The sequence below is a fragment of the Megalopta genalis genome, chromosome 2 (assembly GCF_051020955.1).
Source record: "Megalopta genalis isolate 19385.01 chromosome 2, iyMegGena1_principal, whole genome shotgun sequence".
NCBI classification, from domain to species: Eukaryota; Metazoa; Arthropoda; class Insecta; order Hymenoptera; family Halictidae; genus Megalopta; species Megalopta genalis.
The window spans coordinates 7,026,533-7,047,818 of record NC_135014.1 but is presented as its reverse complement, the minus strand read 5'-3'; the positions used below and the strand labels follow the sequence as shown (position 1 = coordinate 7,047,818).

Below are 21,286 nucleotides of genomic sequence, written 5' to 3'. Positions count from 1 at the left end.
GAAGGGACGCAACGAGACGCGGCGAGACGCGCAGCGACGCCGAGCGTCGCCGAGCGAGACCGCACACCTACACCGAGCCGCGACCTGATCCGCGCGAGCGAGCGAGACGCCGAGTACAAGCGCAAACATGTAAACATGCTCGCGCGGATGCTTAATGTTCTCTCGTTACATGCACTTTCACGCCTCGTGCCCGTTACCCGTGAGGATAAAGTAGAGCGCGACACGACGTTCCTCTCGAATTCTTTGCTAGCTTCTTCTTCCGCACCCTCGCCGCAACCGCGACCGCTGCCGCCGCCGCCACCACCACCTCCGCCACCTTCACCACCTCTGCCTCCGCCTCCGCCACCGTCTCTACCGCCTCCACGGTTTTTCCAGCTGGCTGTGACACCATCGGTCGCGTGCACAAAGCGGCTACGCGTGAATTTATCTCCGGTGATGGCGGCTGAATGCGCTGGTAAACGTCGCCAGCGCGCGATGCCTTTCTGTTAATCGCGCTGAACGCGCTCCCATTCTCCGGACGGACTTGTTCCTGCCCAACGATAATTACAACGTAACGGAAGCCAACCGAGCCAATAAAGGAACCCGCGACGACCCGTTGTCCCCGCGCTCCTTTCACTACTAATTAAACGACTCCTTGAGGGGTCGCCTCCTGGTCTTGACACGTGGTTTTAGGCGGTTTCGGCCGTTACGTCGCGGAACCAGTTACGCACCGCGAAAATACGTTCATCGATGCGCTGACACAAATTTTTCTTCTTTTCGTTATTTTATACGTGCTTCAAGTACCTTTTATGTTCGTCGAATTTGCAGCCTAATAACCATACTGACAAAAATATATTTTCATGTTCGTAGTTTTCATTTGAAATTTCTTTCATAATTAAGTCTATACACGGTAGGTACTGAAAATGTTCGAAAGTTTTCTTGCTAAACCAGAGATTATTACGCGAAACAATGTGGTGCATCGATTACAAGAATACAATAGAAATTATTATAATATATATTATAATATATTATTATATTATAGTATATAATATATATTATTATAGTATTCAAGTGGAAATTTTTCTTTTCTCGTGTGATTATTGGACAGTAGATTTTATGTATTTATGAAAAAAATTTATAGGTAAAATACTGAAAGATGAAAACAGTTGAAATATAACGAATGAAATATATAACAGTTGAATACAGAATGATGAAAACAGTTGAAAACTTTTAAATTATTGTTATATTAGCTCCGTTTCCAATTTACTAAATTTATTAACAAAATATGTCTTTATGTCTTCGACTCGTGCTTCTCACGATCGAGGTAGACAACTTTTAGATCACATAGAGATCCGCTGTCTGTTCATTATCGAAATTAGTATTTCTGTATTTGTACCTCGTTATCAAATTTGTTTCTTTTCGCCGTTACAAAAGATACGTTTGCACAGAACGATCTCACCGTTCGGCGAGTCTATGAAACGATTCAGCAATTTACGAACGTCAATGGCTTTCCACGGGGAGACGTTTAAAGGAAAAATAAAAGGTTGTCCCCGGCGTTCGGTCCCAGCTGTTTCGTGCTGTGGGGAACAAAGCTTTCAAGGTGATCGACACCGGAGCCGACACTTTGCGAATCTTAGCAGATTGTCGGCTGTTCCTTGAGCGTCCGCTCCCCTTCTCGATGGAGTCGTCCGTGGGAAAGTTCCGCCAAGAAAGCCGGGCGAGGGATTGAGATTTTAAGGGTCAGCCCCGGTCTTGGGGAACCGAGGTGTTCTATATTGTCGAAGGTCGACCGACTTGGTATAACCGTTAAAAGGGAGCCGGTTCGTTGGCTTAAGAAGCACGATTGAGAATCTTTGAATGGGGGGGTCCGTGGAAGGGGCGAGTGTAAGGCGGGAAGACGCGAGTCGACGTTACACGCCCAGTGTCACTTCGCGGCTTAGAAATCAACACGATTGCCTGTCGTGTCGCGCCCGTGTTCCCAGTCGTCGACGTTCCGCCACGCCTTGTTTGCCAAGTAGAAACGCAAGTCAAAATGCAAGTCGACCGACTTCATAGCGGGGAACAGCCGTCGCGTTCGAAGGTCGAGGAACCAAAGGGATCGTCTCGCGATCGGCGAAGACGTTGAAATTCCGCGCTTTCGCGCGAATCGAACCGGAAGAGCGGTGGAGTAGCGCAAAATTTAAAAAAAAAGAAGAAAACGCGCACACAGAACCGGGTGGCGTGTCGTCCCCCTTTTAATTGGTACTCTCGCCTATACCGCGTGTAATCCATTACAAAAGCGACGCGTCGAAACTGCAACTCGCAACGATAAAGATCACGTATGAAGGAGGCGTCACGTCGACAACCATCACCGCCATTAAACGCTTCAATACACGGCACCTCTAAAGCTCTCGCATTGTTGCCTCACCTGCGTCGCAGTACGCATCGCTGTCACAAAAGAGGAATTCACGAATTCGCGGGAGTCGCGGCTCTGTTCGCGGGCCTTTTGTGCCCGGAGCCGAATGAGAGGAAGAATGAAAATTTAAGAAACCCTCGCGCCGAAGGAAGAATCGCGACGAGGCGCGAGCCGCGGCGGAGTGAAAAATGCCAAAGCGGCGGAAAATTATTAAAGAAAACGTTTAAATGGGGATCGCCGAGTGCCCAGCTCGAGTTGAGCTACGCGGTAGCAAAGGCAACACCATTAAGATCGAAACAAATCGCGGGAAAGAAGGATGCGCGGCTATCACCTTGGTCATTCACCGCGCGCCTTCTTCTCAGGAAGGAATCTCTCCTCTGGGCGGTTGACGAGGATCGCGAAAAAACGCGAGGTAACGATTTCCGTTCACGGCGAGAGCTAATTATTCCCTCCTCGAAGACACCCCGCATCTTCATTTCCTTTCTAACCACCACCTCCCTCACTGTCTCTCTTTTTTCGGTGGCAAAAGCAGGTCGTAATTAGATGCTAATAATCAGCACCCTCCAGGAGGATCACACTCTTTTCCTCTGTTTCTGCTGGCCTCTCTCTGTCGCGGCCTCGCTCGCTCTCTCTCTCTCTCTCTCTCTCTCTCTCTCTCTCTCTCTCTCCCGTCTCTGTCGACGTCGCCCCGTTGCAACGGGGCGCAAGAAATCCCAAGCCCCTGAAGAGCTTATTATTATCCTAATTATACAATACTATAATGAATGACTTCGTGGCTCACCCTCTAGCCCTTACTCTCACTATCTTCCTCCCGGTCGCGCGCGCGTTCTCACTCTTTCTCTTTCTCTTTCTCTGTTTCTCTCCTCCTCCTCCTCCTCCGCCTCCTCCTCCTCCACCTGCTCCTCCTCCTTCCTCGCTCTACTCCCTCTCACTCCTTCTCCTTTCTTCTCGTTCACCGTTGCTCTTCTCCGCTGCACTTGGTGGTCGAAGAGTGGCAATTCTAGCACTCGGGCTTTTTGTCAAACCGACTACGGAACTAGTGCCATCTCCCTCGCGCCCTTACACCCTATTATGCGACCAACCTCGTCTCTCGTCCCGTTTTCTCTCTGTCTCCTGGTGTCTGTTTTAATTAGGCACTTCGCAGATATATATACGTATCTACCATGCAGTATTACGTAGGTACATAACCCAGCCAAGCGCAGCCCAGCCCAGCCCAGCCCAGACCTAGCCCAGTCTCTGCCTACCATATTCCGCCTATACTCGGCGATCCGACGAGCTTGAATGCGGTTGATGGGTGGTTGAGTAAGGATTATAGACGCAGGTGACACATACACGTTACCTCCGAGAGGCTGAAGTCGGGGGTGGCTCGGTCCTGATGGGTGGGTGCCGGTGACGGTTCAAGGAGACGTTGGAATAGAGAGACGAACAGAGAAAGAGAGCCGGAGAGAAGTGGAGAAAGAAGGAGAGAACGAAAGAGAGAGAGCGAGAGAGAGGGAAAGAGAGAGAGAGAGAGAGAGAGAGGAGACGCGCGCGAAAGGGAGAGCAGAACGGGAGAAAGTGAACGCGCAACGCGCCCCGAGACCAAGAGGGAGAGAGAAAGGGCGCGGGACACGATTCCGCAGAGACACACTCCTCTCTTTCAATTCTCCTCTCGTGTGCATAACCTTCTCTGACTGACTGCTGATAAGAGCACGTGAAATTGTCTTAATTGGCGAGAGAGCCAATCTGGAGTGATCGAATGAGAAGAGCCTCTCGCGTTTCTGCCACCTGACTCCTCCTCTCGCCCTTTCTTCTGGTCGCCACGTATAGATCGGGACGCGACGCACGAAAGATCACATTGTTTTCTTCCGCTGGTTCCAGTGGCTTCGATCCACGAGTGCCATTCGGCCACCAAATCTCGAGCCCGCCGTCCTCTATCTTCGCGATCTTACTCGTTATCGAAACCATCGATGCTACCCACTACCGTCGATGCCAAACTTATCGTCGGGAGCCTGGCAATTTTCACTCTCCAATCGACTCCAAATATTAACCCTTTGCGGTCTACGGTTTTCCCTCTCCTTTATTCCGCAACACGCTGCAACGTCAGCTAAGTCGACCAACAAGTTGATTCGCATGGATGTTACTCTCTTCGGAAAAAAACGTTGTTTCAGACCGTTGTTCATTTTAGCTGCTACTAATTAGAAATCGTCGGTTCGCTCAGATCATTGCACGAATTTCAAGCGTTCAGAGACAAGCGGGAGGAATTTTCTGTCCCCATGGCGTTCCTTCGGACTTCCTTCGGGAGGAAACTGTCGAAGAAATAAGATATACGACTCGCGATGTATGAACACGGTGAGGAGATTTTTAGCGAACATACGTTTCAAACGACTGCCTGTTCCACGCCTTCGTTCTACTCATTATCGACGAACGTAATGCGAATTTCGGTCGGCGACGATTCCCGGCGACTCGGGGTAACAAGATCGTCCTCGCGTGCAACATGTGCATGAATAGACGCCGGGGCGAACGGGAACGTCTGTTGAGAACGGAGGTAGAGAGGGAGGGGGTGTAGGTGGATGAAGCTTCTTAATAGAATGTTCCGTCGTCGACGGTACATCTCGGTTCACTCGGCAGACAACGATGAATATGGAAACGTTCGTCGATTCTGCGACGAGTTCTGCCGCGAGTTCGCCAGGCGGAAGCAATCTTAAAAATTGCTCCCAACGGCACCGAGCGAAGGCCAAGACTCGAAGGTTGAACTGGTTGCCTCACATTGTCGAGCATTCAGGGATCTCGAGTTATACAAGCCGCAGTGGCACTACCGGTTTCCCGCTGAACCGTACTTCTTTCCATCCCCTCGGGATCCAAAGTGCAAGATCAACCTGACTGCCATTCTCACTGCCATTCTGGCTTGCTACTCTAGGATACTTCCACCAGTACGGGTCAGGCATCGGTGTGCGTTTAAGGGTGAGCAGGATAGGGACCCGGAACGAAAGATTAAGAGAAGAATGGAAAAATATCCGGGCATGTAACAGACGCCGTTTACCGGCTCTCTCTCTCTCTCTCTCTCACTCACTCACTCACTCTCATTCCTTCTATCGCGAAACCCCTCTTACATCTCTCTCTCTCCCTCTCTCTCTTTTACTCTCGGTTTCGCGTTAAGTCGTTCGCGTGTTTACTTCGCTCGACTTGCTCTCTCGCGGTACCGAAGAATACAAGGACCGTCCTCTGCTTCGTCGTCGTCTTTCCGTGTCTTTTACCCCTTCCACCAAGCCTTCCGCTCGAGCGGGCTCGAGCTGGGCTCGAAGGAAACTAGAGTAGTATGCATATTTACCTCCATCTAGATCTTGCCGTTAATATTCCGTGAAAATATTCTGCGGTTCTATGCGTACAATCTTCGCACATTTCAATGCGAAGCCGGCTCGTATGTCCGCGCAGAGAGATCTGCGGCTGGCACTATGCAGCATCACCTTCGCTGCACCTGGTCTGCCGCATCTTCTCCTCCTGTCCAACTTTTTGGGATTTCTTGAGTGGTAACTACTTCAGCGTGGCCTTACAACCGTCTGCGTCGACTGTGAAAAAGCTTCTTTCACTCCTGTCTGGAATTTTTAATAATGCGGAGGCATTGTAATTATTTATTTACATGGGATATTTTTTATCGGAACTGATACCGTTCATAACCTTGTCACAAATGTTAGCTAGAATTATTTACTCCTCGGATATTTTTAAAAAATTTGTCTTTAGCAATTTCGATAAACTGAGAATGATGCACCGATGTTCGTAACTTGTTTGAAGCTGTATTGTTCTCAGCTTATGAAAATTATTTGAAAAACTTGATGCTTACGTAACCCCTCTATCATACAATTAATGCAAACAGCTAGAATGATTGAATACACCAACACATTTACAAACGCATTATAATAAACGTTGCATCTCCACGAATACCCTTGCAGTTTTTACAAAGGACTGGAACCCAAGCAGAATTCGACACATGTCGACCATTTTCTCGGTCGACAGTCGAAACATAAAAAGTGACGTTTGGCGATCTGTCCCGGTGAATTTCAGCGGCGTCTCGAGTGAAACGTCGCGGCCAGGATTATAACGTTTCAATTAAAAGGAAAATAATTAATTTCTTAATCAGTGGCAGTTGCATTGAGGTCTCGCCCACAAAGACGCTGTACAAAGAACAGCGACGCTCAAAGTGCTCGCTCCTCTCGCAGTTGCGGCGCGTAACTGCGAGGAGCGGTGCACGCTCCTTTCCTCAGTTTTCGGTGAGATCCACCGAAGCGGAGCCACCCCTTCGAGCTGCCCCCTTTCGGCGGTCTGTATGAAGTCGCGGGTCACTATTACTATATAAATTACCCGCCAATTAGTGATTTGCGCTTGTTTTAACTGCGTTAATTAATGAACGCGAACGGCAAACTTGACGGGAGCCCGATTTTTTCCTTTGCCAGGCAAGGCAAGGAAACGAGAGAGGAGAGAGAGAAAAGCGTAACGCACGCGATTCCCGCGATGTTTTGGGCGAGTGCGCGCACACACGCTCCCAACACACACACACACACTCTCTCTCTCTCTCGCTCTCTCTCTCTCTCTCTCTCTCGCACGTACCGGCAATGTTGCCACCACCCTGTGAAAGTCGACAGAGTTCGCCTACCCCCTGCGACGAGGGCGTTGAGATCTTCTTGGACGATACACTGTAACACGTTCTTAATAGTCTCTTTGAACCGCGTCGCTTGCCATCCGACGAGGAGATGTACACACCTCTTTGCGACTCTCGCCCCTTCTTCCTTCTTCATCTTCTCCCGCCTGCGTCAGACCACTTTCAATATCGACCCTTAATTAATTATCGGTAGTGCATTAGCATTCTCCGATCCGCGAGAATTAACGTCGGAGGGCACGTACACTGCCGGCCCCGTTAACTCCGAAGGAAAAAATTATTTTTGCCCTTTCGCGGTCGCAACCCCTAAGCCGCTCCGGCAGCTTCTTTCTTTTTGTGTTTTTGCGCCGCGCTCTCCTCGTTTCGGATGCCGGGGGAACGGCTTTCTCGATGTCGCCGTGATCCTCTATCGCCCGCGTACTAATTAACGTCTGCTCGCGGAATCTCGCGGCGAAGCAGCACCAAATCGGTTTGTTTCTTCTTATTTCGAGAACGTTGACTGTCGCCGTCCGAGACGCCTAAGCTCGCCGCGGCCTTTTTTTTCCACGGGGACGACAGCGCCCGCTCATTAATTCGCGCTTTTCGCTTTCCAGAGAGTTTTACTACATCCAGATGGAGAAGTACGCGAGGCAAGCGGTTTCGGAAGGAATGAAGAACGTCGATGACCTTCGGGTCTGTGGTGATTCGGAAATCTATCGGGTTCTCAACCTCCATTACAACCGAAACAATCACCTCGAGGTAAGAGTCCAAAATGTATGTACTATTGTTCTAGCAGGGACCTATACAGTTTTATTGTGTCGCATGCATCGATAGAAGCGAACGGCGAATATTATTTCATGCAGGAAGCATCTTGGTAAAATGGCAGGATTTCGTCGAAATGCGATATTCGAAAAGGTTTCGAAACATTCAAGAATGATGCAGTGAAATTACCGAGAAGCTTTCTAATCTTACGTACAGTGCAGCGAATTATTGGCACAGGAATACTTTACGAAAAATTAAGCGCTAATTTTCTTTTCCTTTTTTTAAGCGATGGCACATTAAAAAATACAAAGGAATAACGATGTTTGTTGTTGATAGTTAAAAATAATAATGACAATTAGATCTAATTCACTTGGGAAGACATTTGTGCTCTATAATTTTCAAAGAGGATTATTTCTTCGTGCATTTCGTTCTGAAATTAGGAAAGCAATTGTAATCAAATTCGATAAAAACATGCGACAATGTTGTGTATTGTTTTTCACTTGATTCGTTGTACAATACGAATCGTTAAAAGTACTTTTGGAAATCCCTCGATAGACAGTTTGCTCTTTAAACATACGCTTGTGCCAATCATTTTGCCACTCATTGTACGTATTGTTATCTCGTGGCAATTTTCTGTTTGCTTGCTTCGTTTCCTAAGTTTCGCAAACCAGCATCCGAACGAAATTGTCTCGGTGATGGGCGCGGACAATGGCGGCAAAATTGGAAAATTCGAGCCGAAATCGTGTAATTACTCGCTGACTAAACCGATCCTGCCGCGTCTCGTTCTTCTGCCGGTCGAAACCGCGACGAATTTCGAATGCATCCGGTTTTCACGCCGGCAGCCGATTACGTTTCCTCGCAAATCACTCGTACATCTCTGTTTTCCATTGTGGGTGCAATTTACTTTCGCCACGGGTAATGACGCTGATTGTATTTCCAGCGACAGCGCGTTGCCGCGGCTGTGTGCGCGCCCGTAAAGCAGCTATTTAATATTATTTAACGAGTCTCCGGTGAAACCTGGAGGCCCCATTCTTTCTCGACGCGGCTACAATCGCAACCTGCTTGACGTGTAATTAATTACTCGTGTTCGTTAATAACCCGAACGTACTAATTATAAGTGGAAACTCTTAGCGCGCGCTCGTGCTCGCGCTCGCGTCTCTCGTTAAGCGATACGTAACATCGCTATTAACTCCGCGGATTCACGGCTCCTTCGTTGAACTGTAATGAACGCGGAGAAGTAATCTTTCTCGTTTGTGCGACGCGTTCACGCAACCTCGGCGCCCGGACTATATGCCGATTAAATTATACGCTTGTTACAGAAATGTCTAAATTAATTTAAAACGCGAGTTTACGTACGCGCCCCGTTAATATTCGACGCACAAAGCAATTATAGAACATTCTTAGCAATTTGTATATTTCAGTTACCGTCCGGTTTCTCTCGATTGGACGTCGAAATTCGTTCGGTTTAACGCGCGTTTCATTCGCGCAGTGCACAAGTATCAGTCTATTCATTAGCAAATATATTTATCGCTTCACTTTATTATTGCTTTCGCAGCGTTGCTTTAATACGTTCACGTAGATGTTCTGTATATAAACGTTCGTAAGTTAAGCGAAAAGAGAAAACGAATGCTTTAAGAATATTCAGCAATGTCGAATCATCATTGAAATTGTTTAGTGATCTTGTTAAAATTTAATCGACTTACTTACCGCTTGAAGTAACTGCAAAGAAAAGATTTATAATTAAAGTACTCTGCAATAATTTATATTTAATTGTTTAAATATATGAAAATAGAGAAAATCTGCTTGCTTGGTTGAGATTATCCGGTTATAACTGGACTGAGGAACTTTATGCATTCGTAACGTATCAAAATGGAAGGAAACTATGAAAGTTTCAGATAAATAGAATAGATTCGCGACGATTCAAATAAAATGGAAATATTAAATTGCATAAATTTCCACGGTACAAGTATCTCGCGCAGTCTAATGCTTAGAATAATATATAATATAATATAAGGGCATCATATATAGTTGCCCACAAAAGTGTTCGTACACCTTTCAAAACGCAATAACTTTTTTTTTAGATGATAGAGGAACTAGCATACTAGACGATGACCAAAATGTCTTTTTTAAATTTTGTTATTATTTGGAGTGACAGGAAAAAATAAAAAACTCTCGTTTTTAAACCTTTTTATCTGATCTTGTAACGAAAATTTAAAAAAAATGCCTCTCGTAGATCTCGGTAACTTATATGCGTACTAAAAATTTGATCGAAATCGGTTAACCGAGAGTCGAGCTGCAGTCGAAAGATTGAAAAAACTGCAGACTTCTTGCAGTTTTTGTTCAAAATCGTGAGAAAACTGCGATTTTTGCCATCATTAATTTGTTGTAACTCGTGACAACGTCAACTGATTGCGATAACATTTTCAACATGCATTTACGTTACCGTGATCTACGAAAGACATGTTTCTAATTTTCGTTATAGGCTCAGACAAAATAGTTAAAAAACGAGAGTTTCCTATTTCTTTTTTTTTGTCATTCCAAATGATAGCAAAATTTAAAGAAAAAACATTTCGATCATTGTCTAGTGTACCAGTCCCTCTACCATCTAAAAAAGAAATTCAAGTCACTCAGTTCAGTTCGAGAAAAGTTATTATGTTCTAAAAGGTGTACGAATACTTTTATGGGCCACTGTATACAGCAAACGCGGAAAGAATGCGAACCAGTCTCTAACGATTGCGGTAACGATTCCAGGTGCCGAGCAACTTCATGTATGTCGTCGAGCAGACGTTAAAAGAATTCTTCAAGGCAATCCAGAGCGGCAAGGACTCCGAGCAGAGCTGGAAAAAGTCGATCTACAAGGTGATCTCAAGGCTGGATGATCCGGTGCCGGAGTACTTCAAGACCCCGAACTTCCTGGAGCAACTTGAATGAATCAGGAGGTCGTGTGGCTCTTGCTCTTCGTGGTGCACGGGCTCGGCAGCGCTCGTCGGCTCCCGGTAGAAACCAAGAATCAGTAAGAGAGTGAAGAAGACGAAGAGAGAAGAAAACGGAACGGCCAGCGAGGAAGGATCGCATCCGCCAGGAGGTACACGTCCTTCGCGTAAAGCGCGTTCAGGTATCCTTAAACTAACATATCGCAGAACGAACGTGAGAGATAGGTAGAGAGGGAGAGAAAGAGAGAGAGAGAGAGAGAGAGCGAGAGAACGTGGGAGAGAGCTTACGTTAGGGAGAATATTGCGTCAAGGAAGAAGGAGAACACGAATGACACACGCAGCGTTTTCGGATGTGTAATCGAACGACGAAAAGAGTAAACAAGGTACGCGTATCGAAGGGATAGAGAAAATGAGTACGCGGCTAACGGAGGCATCGATCATCAACCAGAGAGACGATGAGGAGTGCCGACAGAGGATCAGGCTGTGACCTAATCGCGAGACGACGTCCGCGCGCGAGACAGGCTTGCGGGACACACCTTTCGGCTGTCCGTGTTTTCGGATTCGATCCATGGCCGAGCGCTCGTCTTCGGCGAGGCCTCGGCACCTCGAGCTACCTAATTAGCGGTGCCTGTGCTCGCCGCGCGGCGTGCGACGCCAGAACACACACCCACACTCACACACCGAATATCAAATTAGAACGGACTTCGGAGAAAATCACGAAGGACAAACAGGACGAGAGAGCGTGGTCAATGAATGGCAAGGATTCACATTGTTCGCTAAGAGACTACTGCTTCGAGCGTCGAGTATTGTTTCGATTTGTTGCGTACAGTACACGATCAACCGCCTAATTTTAAGACGGAATAGCAGCGGAACAAATCGCTGTCCTCGGCGACGACCGACCGGGCGGGTGTTTGTCTCTCGTTTTCGAAATGGTCGACACACACAAACGCATACACACACACGTACGTAGGACACAGAAACGCACGAGGCGCGCGGTAACGCTGTTTTGTCCATGTTTATCGTCTTCTGAATGAAGAAAACCAATCGTACCGTTAATTGTCTAATCGTGGAGCGAGATCCGCTGGACGGATCCTCCGCAGCTTCCCTGTTGAGAGGCGGAAGAGGAGCCCTTCTCGTGGATCTTCGGGAATGACCCGGAACGGATGCGTCGTCCTCCGTTCCGAGCCGTTTCGTGCGCATCGAAACAACGACCGTCGGTTTCGCAAGCGGGCAATCTCGTCAGGCTGCGCGCCTCGTGCCGCCTACATGGCGGTTCTTTCGCAACGACCGTTCGATCGCCGCCGGTCGTGGATCTGATCGAACAGCGCGTCGAGCCGCGGCGCTCGAACGGTTCTCGGCGGACCCGGTGTTTCGTCGTCGAGCATACATACACACACACACACGCACACACACGCGCGCACCTCCGTCGGTCGTCGTCGTCGTCGTCGTCCAGACAGTAATTTCATTTCTAGAACGATCACCGCTGCGAAACGTCGCTCGCCCGAAAGCGAGCCTCGATTCGTTGACACGATGAAGAAGAAAAAGAACAACGTCGAACGTTAAATAGACACGGGCGGTTCGTGAATTATCGAATCGACGGAAACAGCTTAGACGGACACTTCTTAGGTACGATTCATTTATGTCCCCCTGTAAACGGAATGAGGCAAACATCGGTTCGATGAAAAAGAATACGTATATATTGATATATATATAAATATATAGATATATATGGTATGTATGTCAGACCGCCGGGCAATCATATGCCGTCTGATAGGATCTCGATCCTTTCTTCTTAAGTTGTACATAATTATGTTAGCGATCGAATTCTCGTGTAAAGTGTCGAGGCGGGAGGCGGATCGGTTCGAGATGTCGCCTCGATTTGAACGGAAATAGATGTTGTATATCCTACGGTACGAACATTCCTAACGATACCGCGGCGCACAGCCACGGATTCCAGCAAGCGGACGAGCGTGACGCCGGAAACATCGAAAACGTTGATCAAGCCCGCGATCCAGGCTTGTCGTTGCGTGGATCGCGATCACGCGAAAACCCGGGAGGAGTATATAGCACAGTTTAGGTTTTTTCTCGCGGTCGAGGGAACGATTCCTTGTCGTTGATAATATTATATTTTCTTGGTCCGTAGTTACCTCGGCGACGACGGGAGAACGAAATGAGTGTTTAAAGTGATAGAGAGGAGGATTCTTCGACGAAAAAAAAAGAAATGAAAAAACGGCGGGTGATTAATTAACGATTAATTCATTTTCGCGGCGTAAGCATTTTAGGATAACGAGGATGCAAAACAAGACGTAGAGTTGTTTTTATTGAGAATGGTTGATTGATAGGGGAAGAAAAACGAGATTAGGCTAGTCGCGGTGACAGGAGTACTAGTAGCAGGGACGACAAAAGGGATTATGGGCAAAACGATATTTAGGGAAAAAAAGGGGGGGAAAGAAACGACGGGATGCAGCATCGGCGGCTTTCGAGAGCGTTAGATTTTTTTTGGAAAGAAAGAAAAGAAGGTTGGAAGACGACGAGAGAAATTACGGGAATTATGATAATAAGTGTAACGAGAAATTGACTAGGTGATGGAGAGGAGATTAATGGAGAGAAAAAAAAACGTAAAAATACCGCGAGCCGGTGCGTAACTATATACAAAGTAGATTATTTTAAAAACTTATATATACACATATATATAGAAATATATATATGAAGAAATTTTTGGGGAATGTATGTGTACATGTAATTGCATGTCCTAGATTATATGTATACATACGTGGAAGACTTATGAAACAAAAAAAAAAGAAGACGGATGTTGGCGCGATTAAAATTGCGTTAAAGAATGTGTAACAAAGAGTTAGACGCCTCCCTCATTCCTCTTGTACCCGATCTATTACTCACACGCGCATGCACACGGACATACACACAGGTACAGATCCGTACACGAACAACACACGTACACGTACACACTTTGAACGATGTAGAAAAAGATAAACCACCCGCGATCCGTACATTGTACAAGGGAAGAAAGCGCAATGTTTAACGCCTGTGTGCGTTTACTATATCCCCCCAACGAGGAATTTCGTTTCCGCCAGACGGTTTGTAGATAATTTATCGTAAACGGTATAATGATTATGATTATAAAATATATCTTTGGATGGTAGCCAGCCCCTCTTAAACTTAACCTACATTTTTCCTTTGATTTCGTTCTGTTTTCTTTTCCCTAATTATCACTACCACTATTATTCACGCTATTACGTGCACTATTGTTATGAATAATTATTACCCTTTTTATTATTATCAAATATTAACGTCATCATTATTAAAATTATTATTACGATTATTAGTACTATTATTGTCACCATTATTATTATTATTATCATTATTACTATTATTATCATTATTATTATTATTTTTTATTATTATTATTATTATTATTATTATTATTATTATTATTATTATTACTACGTTCCGAGTAACCAATGGAAACGCGACGATTCGTAATTATGATTGGTACGCGTCCGATGACAATTGATAATTGTCATTGATTTAGTTTACGTCCAAATATTGGCTCATCCCTTTTATGTCGCAGGAACACATGTTGCCGAACCAAACGGTCGATGTTCCCTGTCCTCGAAGTCCTGTCCCCATTTTCTGTGTCTGTTGGTCCTTAGATTTCACGATCAACCCTCGATAAAAATAAAACCATGTCCTTGCCACAACGTTTTCGACGTCGTTACGTCCACGCTCTGGCATTTAGTTATTATTATTACTATTATTATTGTATTTAGTTATTTTATTATGCCGATGTCAATGATTATTATTATTATTATTATTATTATCTTTATTATTATTATTATTAAGCATGTATTATGCAGTGTACACAGCAGAGAAAAGCAAAAAAGGAATACCACACAAAAACACACACGTTTTTTGTAAGCGGTGAGTCTTAACCTAGTCACGAGTCACTATTTTTTAATTTTAACAATCAATTTATCGATTATTATTTTATTTATTATTTACGACAATAAAAGCGAGACCATTAGACTATGAGTTGTCTTTATTTTCGTTCGTTCTGTTCTTTCTTCCTTACGTTAATAAAAGCTCGCAACACCCCTTGACAAACAACCCTCGAAACATCATATTATATTCCTAAGACTTGTTTTGAAATGGAAAACTTGATATTCATGCGGCAAATCCTCGCGAAATTTGCCATAATCGGCTGACCTGGCCTACCTTCTATTCGAAATGAGCGAAGAAAACGACAAAGAGACTACCTGGGCTGGAAACCGTACTATCGTCGAGTCGAATCGCAATCGCGAGACACAATTACAGTGTCTTTTTAGTACGAAACGGGGGGGGGGAGGGAGGATAAGAGATGTTTCGGGAAATATGTAGGAAAATTTTCGGAAAATTTCAACTCTCTTAGATAAATAGACAGTGGCCTAAAATTAGTGATCTCCTTCGGCGCTGGCCTAAGATTTTGGTCTAAACGTTTTACGGGGAGAAATAGAAAATGATAGAGAACAAAAAAACAAGGAGTAAGCGTACGACGCGAGCGTATTAGCTGGGGGGAAAAACCGTAGGAAATTTTTGGGGGAAAAACGACGTTGAGGAACGTAGCAGTCGTAGTACCTAGGGTCGCGTCGAGGCTCGACGATTCGATACCGCGATTTCTAGCCTGATCACGTCGTGTCGTATTCGCGAATTCTTCCTTTCGTTCGACTATTTAATTGCCACCGTAAACTTCCGCACCCATTGAAAAAAAAATAAAAGATAAAAGCACACTACACGCCGGGGGGAAAAAGTGTTTATTGAACGAATCTCGAAGGAAATTTAATCTACCAATGCAGGATGTGATTAGCATACTCGTCGCGTTCGACAAATTGCGCTCGTTTGTGCCGCAAATATTTGCCGGTACGACTCCAATCTGGCCGAGGGAAAAAAAATGAAAGAGTTCGACCGCTTTCGATTTGTTTATCGGACGCTATGAGCAACCGATCGATTTACGCACAACAACAAAAAAAATAGGAAAGAAACAAATAAACGAGTCCTTATCGTTCTCGATGAATTAGCGATAAATCGTGTAGCAACGTTATTTTCGGCGAATTAGTTTAACGTTCGGATCAACGATTACCTTAATCTTTCAGACCTTGACATAACGCTACAACAGAAACGCATTCGTGGATTAAACAGCGCTCGTATCGCGGAACTTTCGATATCACTTTACGCGTCAACATCTTTTTCAAAGGAACCAAGCATCCTCTTCACACCGCTGAGAAATATATCTAATCGTCAACCACTGAAATAAGATTCGCAACTTAGGTTATTCAACGACAGAACATATACGGAATTTAGCGAGAGACTCCACCGGCGCGACAAAAACCAGAAAGAACCGGAAAATTGCCGTCAGAAACGCCAACCGACAAACAGCTGGAATACAATCAAGGATAGCATCAACGCGACAGTGCCAATACGTTCAAACGATTCAAAACCGAATCGAGCACGCTTTATCAGCAACAGAAGCACGCCAGCAAGCCAAGAACAAATTTCAGTTTCCCAGTTCGATCGACGAACGTCCGAGATCGAAATCCATTTCCGAATAATCCCGGCTCGTATTTCTCATCGCGGACTTGTCCGCAACTGGGAAAGAGAGAGAGAGAGAGAGAGAGAGAGAGAGAGAGAGAGAGAGAGAGAGCGTAAGAGAGAGACAGAGAGAAGATGAGGAAGAAGAAGAAACCAAGCCGTTATTTTCAACGAAATCGAGAAGGAAAGAGTGTTCGTCGAAGCAGACAGATTCCAAGCAGAGAAAAGAATACTTTCGATTTCTTTCTCCGTCGATCGAGGTTCGATTAGCGAAGGTCCCGTCGAGGCGAAGGACGAGTCGTCAACGGATCGAGACGTGTCGCGGACGGAACCGAGAAACCCGCGTCCTGCTCCCTGTCGTCCCACTCGAGGATCTATCTTAAATCGATCTTCGGTCTCAGTGGCATGGATCCGAGGCTCCGAAAGTGGCCCGGGCGAGGACAGGGCGGAAGGGAAGCCGGGGCTGCGGAGAACGAACAAATTAGGGACTTCCTGTGCCGGCGATTAGTTTTGTCAACTTTCACGGATAACAGACGAGTCCGCGCGATGCTGTTCGAGGTACGGAGAGGGACGATTGTGGATGAAAACGAAAAACGGGACGAAGGATAAGACGAACAATAGCCGATTAACTTCGCCGTTATCACTCGTTTTGCGAAGGCCGCGGCGCACGTAGAACGGGATAACGCGGGATTATAAAAGCGAAAAGAGTGACGAAGATGATGATTATGATTATGATAATGATGATGATGATGATGATGACGACGATGATGATGATGATGATGATGATGATGATGATGATGATGATGATGATGATTCGATGAGCATGGACAGAAGGAGAAAATCGAATGAAACGCGGAATCGAGAGATTTAACGAAAACCGAACACGAGAATTGGGATAAATAAATAAAAAAAAAATCATCAAAGCTAAATAAGCACACATTACGTACATACCTAAACGCGTAAGTCTTAAGGAACGCAACATCTGTAAGCAGAATTAGTTAATAGTATTTAACGTTAAACACTTGCAAGCTATTAATTATTATATAAATGATTAAACTCGAGGTAATTAAACCAAAAAAAGTATAAATACTAATGAAAACCGAGCGGAAGGTCGTATCACGCTGCAGAGAGGACGATGAGATTATACAGTATGCCTACCCCCGATTCAAACGACGGCGGCGTAGAGGGAAAATTAAACGGGAAAGAGTAAACAGACACACACACACGCTAATTAAACTAATTATTACTGTACGATTATATATTATTACTACGATTATTACCTATCGAGTTCGAGAATCGTCGTGATAAAAGGGAAGAAAAAATTGATTAAAAGCCGTGTCGACGTAGGATATTTAAGACGGTGAGAGAGCGAATGCTAAATGGGATTTACTCGAGGTTAGAATGAGAAATATTAACGAGGAAGTGTGTGTGTGTTCGCGCGAGTTTTACGAGAGAACGGGAGAGAGAGCGTGAATAAGAGTGTGAAAGAGCCGGAGAGATAGAGAGACAAGAGAAAGAGAGCGAGAGAAAGCGAGAGAGAGAGAGGAAGAGAAAGAGAGCGAGCGAGCGAGATGACAAGCAAGGTGAGAATACTTCGAAGTACGTTCATCGAGATTAATCATTCCTCAAACTATTAGAAACGTAATTAGGATATACATATTAATGACGAAACGCTGCGCGATCACGTTGGATCGACGCACACGCGACACGTCGTAATCGCGGACGCGCGCGATAGAGAAAGTTTAAGCAAAGAGGGTCAGAGAGGGAGAGAGAAAACAAGGGAGGATGATAATATAGTAAATGATTTTTTTCTGCGTAGTGTCTGATCGTGAAACGGGAAAGAAAATAATCGTGCGCCTTTCGGATCGGGCGCGAGCGAGCGAGCGCGCACGCGACACGTTAGTCTTTATAGTTATAGGGACACAAGGGAGAAGAAATTCGAGTGTGATTCAGAAATAGTATGACTGCGACGAGGAGAGTACCGAGCACGTGAGAGGGAGCGAGATTGTACAGTGAACGAGAGTGAGAGAGCGACAGAGAGAAAGAAAGAAAGAGAGAGAGAGAGGGGGATGAATGTGTGTGTAGAGAGAAAGAGAGAGAGAAAGAGAGAGAGAGAAGAGAAGTTATGTTTTTATGTGAGGATAGCGCGTGCGTATGCGAAGAAATTAAAGAGATGATTAAACAAAAATGATGAAGATAGAGGCGCGAAGCAGGTGATTAGGGGAAGGAGAAACGGGAGTAATTACTGATTGTTGACACCGAGTGAGCAAACTTTCTGTGTGATAATCTCGTAGTACACGTAGCACGTTAAGTCTACAATAAGTTTCGGTAGGAGATTTTTAGGTGAGAGCGACTAAAAAACTTTTTAAAGAAAACGGAGAAAAGAATAAGACGAACGGAGGTGATTAGGGCGAGCGCGAAATTTTTGCGGTGTCCTCCGGCCCGTGACCACGAGAGGCGTTCATGTTTGTAGATTTTACGGAGTTTTTTCCAAAGAGCAGAAGATGAAGAAGAAGAAAATCTCTGGTGTTCGGTCCACCGATCGTCCGTCTACATATCACCGCGTTTGTCTTAACGTTGATTCGTGAGTCGATCAGTTACAGGGGACTCGACGTAACCGTAGATCACTCCGGCCCGTCGAATCGATCCACGAGATTCGGTTCTTTGCGTTTGAATCTTGATCGCGTCGCGCTAGAGAATCTTTCGCTCCCGATCGCGATACTCGAGACGCTCCCCTAACCTATAGTTTACAGCACAACAACAGGCAGTCGATACTCCTGCCTCGATTACAGAAGTCGGCACTCTGCAGGCTGCGATGTTTCAACCGGATTGATTTCCCTTCGCTCTTATCGTTTCGTATTTTTCCTTTAATCGTTTCGACCGTTGATTCTGCAATAAATTTCGTTACCCGCAGAAGACGTCGCGTTCGGTTCGAAGCCGGGGTTGTTTGCTCGAAACGTGAATAAACAAATATTCAGTCTGAAATTTCGCAAAATGAAGGGACTAAGAGTCGAGAGAATTAGTTTAAGTAACGTCTTTGGCTGCTTTCCGAGGTCTATTTCGTGACGAACGTGTGAGAGAGCGAATGAACGGGAAGAAGAATGAGTGCGCGCGCGTGACAAGCGAGAATGTGATGAAGAAAAAGAAAGAAAATAATAAAACTTTAATAGAGGTAGCGAAAATTCTAAATTAAAGTTCCTATCGCTTAGCCTTCTAGCTGAACTTCGGCGACCAGTTTCGACTAAACAACCCCTAGTGTTCCTGCATGAGTACATTGATCGCCGTTCAACTACCTCGAATTAGAAAAACCACTGACGGCAGCCCGCAAACGCCGAAAACAGCCTGCAAAGAACCGACGCGCGCGCAAACACACACAGTTTCCAATCAATTTTCACGCGACAGCCGACAGAACGAGAGGTGCCTGATACTCGGACTCTCGCGCGATTTTTACTGGACCCCGAGGTCCCACGATCCCTGACATTTTCGTCTCGCGTTTCGATCGGAAAGAAAGATTCTCGCGGCCCGAAGAAACGCCGCCTCTCGGGGTCCGTGAGCCACGACGGAGGAGGACCCGTTCAGGTCGGAAGTCTGAGGGGTGGGTGGATGTTCACGGGGATAGAGAGGCGAGGACCGACGAAATTGGGAATGGTATAGAGAGGAGCGTGTAGGGAGCCAAGTGTCCTTGATGCGACCGTCGTTGAAGCCACGAAACCTCGCGATCTCAACAGGTGATTTTTTTGGTTCGATGAGAAGAGAACAATCGGGGACGGTGTTCGATGATAGTAGGTTGGTAGCGGCGGTAACAGTTGTAGGAAGAGAGAGAGAGAGAGAGAGAGAGAGAGAAAATAAAGGGGAACATCAAGGGAGACAGTTTAGAGAAGGGGATAGTAGAGAAAGGAACGGAAAAAAGTCACGACTGAAAAGAAATCCATGCAAATTGTGATTTCGGAACTGAGTTCGGAGCCACGGGCGATAGACGTTCGGCGCAAACCGATCCTAGCTGAGAGAAAAAAAAGTGAAGACTAGGGTGAGATTGAGTGAGAAAGGTAGAGCGAGAGAGAGAGAGAGAAAACGAGTGAGAGAAAGAGAGAGAGAGAGAGGTGATACGACTGAAGAACGAGCGGATGGGAATCGGTCGAATGACAGATCGAGCATGTGCGCGGAGCAATAGAGACAACGAACGAATGCTTTGAGGAAAAATTTGAAAAGAGGAAAAAAATTGTGAAAAATTATACAGAGATAGCCGACCTCCTTGCCTACCGGGAGGTCCGCATATATGTATTGTAAAGAAACAAGACTAGTAAATGATAAAAAAAAATACTGTGTGCATGGAAGAGCAGAGCGAAAGGGCGACAGACAGAGAGGGAGCGATTGCGAGAGAAAACGGAGAAATTATTAGACCAGTTGTAAATGTAAGTTAACGAGGAATTTTCTCCCCATCCTTTTCGTGCACGATACTTTCGGCCAAACTTTCGCGAGCGTGAATGCGAATCGAGAAATGCGAGGTGTTCTGTGCGTGATGGTTAAGCGTATGAGTAAGGGAGGAGTGAGAAAGAGAGAAACGTGAGACGTGGGAAGGTTTTCTTTATTTCCGAGAAGGTCAATAAAAATCAGAGTAAGGAGAAGGACGGAAAATTATGTGGCCGATATCATGTCCGTCATCCAACTCGGTAGCATCATGTTCGAGCAGGATCGAATCGATTGCAGAAGAGCAGGCAATACGGGTAGAGGACAAATATGACAGAAATATTCAGATGTGTCGCAATCTATCTAACCCCCAGCCACCGATTGTGAAAGCAACGAATGCCCAGCCGGAAATGTTACAAGCTGAATAAGAACATGCTTGCCCGCTCCCATTTTCGTTTCACTGATATCGAACATTTGATAATCTTCGCCCGAAATACACGTATCAACGTCCACCTGTTTACTGTCCCATGGACTCTGAATATTGTTGTTAATGAAAGGAAAGCAACGTAGTAGCTAGCCCATCGCGTCGACTGTTCGATTTCAACGAGGTTAAAT

General features: G+C 45.6%; 1 protein-coding gene across 5 annotated transcripts in view; it reads left to right on the top strand.

The window, feature by feature from the left end:
• Nucleotides 1-21,286, top strand: part of LOC117218330 (homeobox protein prospero) — a 79,064-nt gene that overhangs the window by 34,653 nt on the left and 23,125 nt on the right. For 2 of the 5 annotated variants that reach the window (XM_033466625.2, XM_033466627.2), the window contains exons 4-5: nucleotides 7,601-7,760; nucleotides 10,500-21,286. The exon at nucleotides 10,500-21,286 is cut by the window's right edge and continues 23,125 nt beyond it. In XM_033466625.2, the coding sequence (XP_033322516.1) occupies nucleotides 7,601-7,760; nucleotides 10,500-10,679 (340 nt within the window). In that variant the 3' untranslated portion in view covers nucleotides 10,680-21,286. Of the gene's footprint in view, nucleotides 1-7,600; nucleotides 7,761-10,499 lie in introns of those variants that run through there. The other 3 variants (XM_033466626.2, XM_033466628.2, XM_076528792.1) reach the window with 2 other exon arrangements.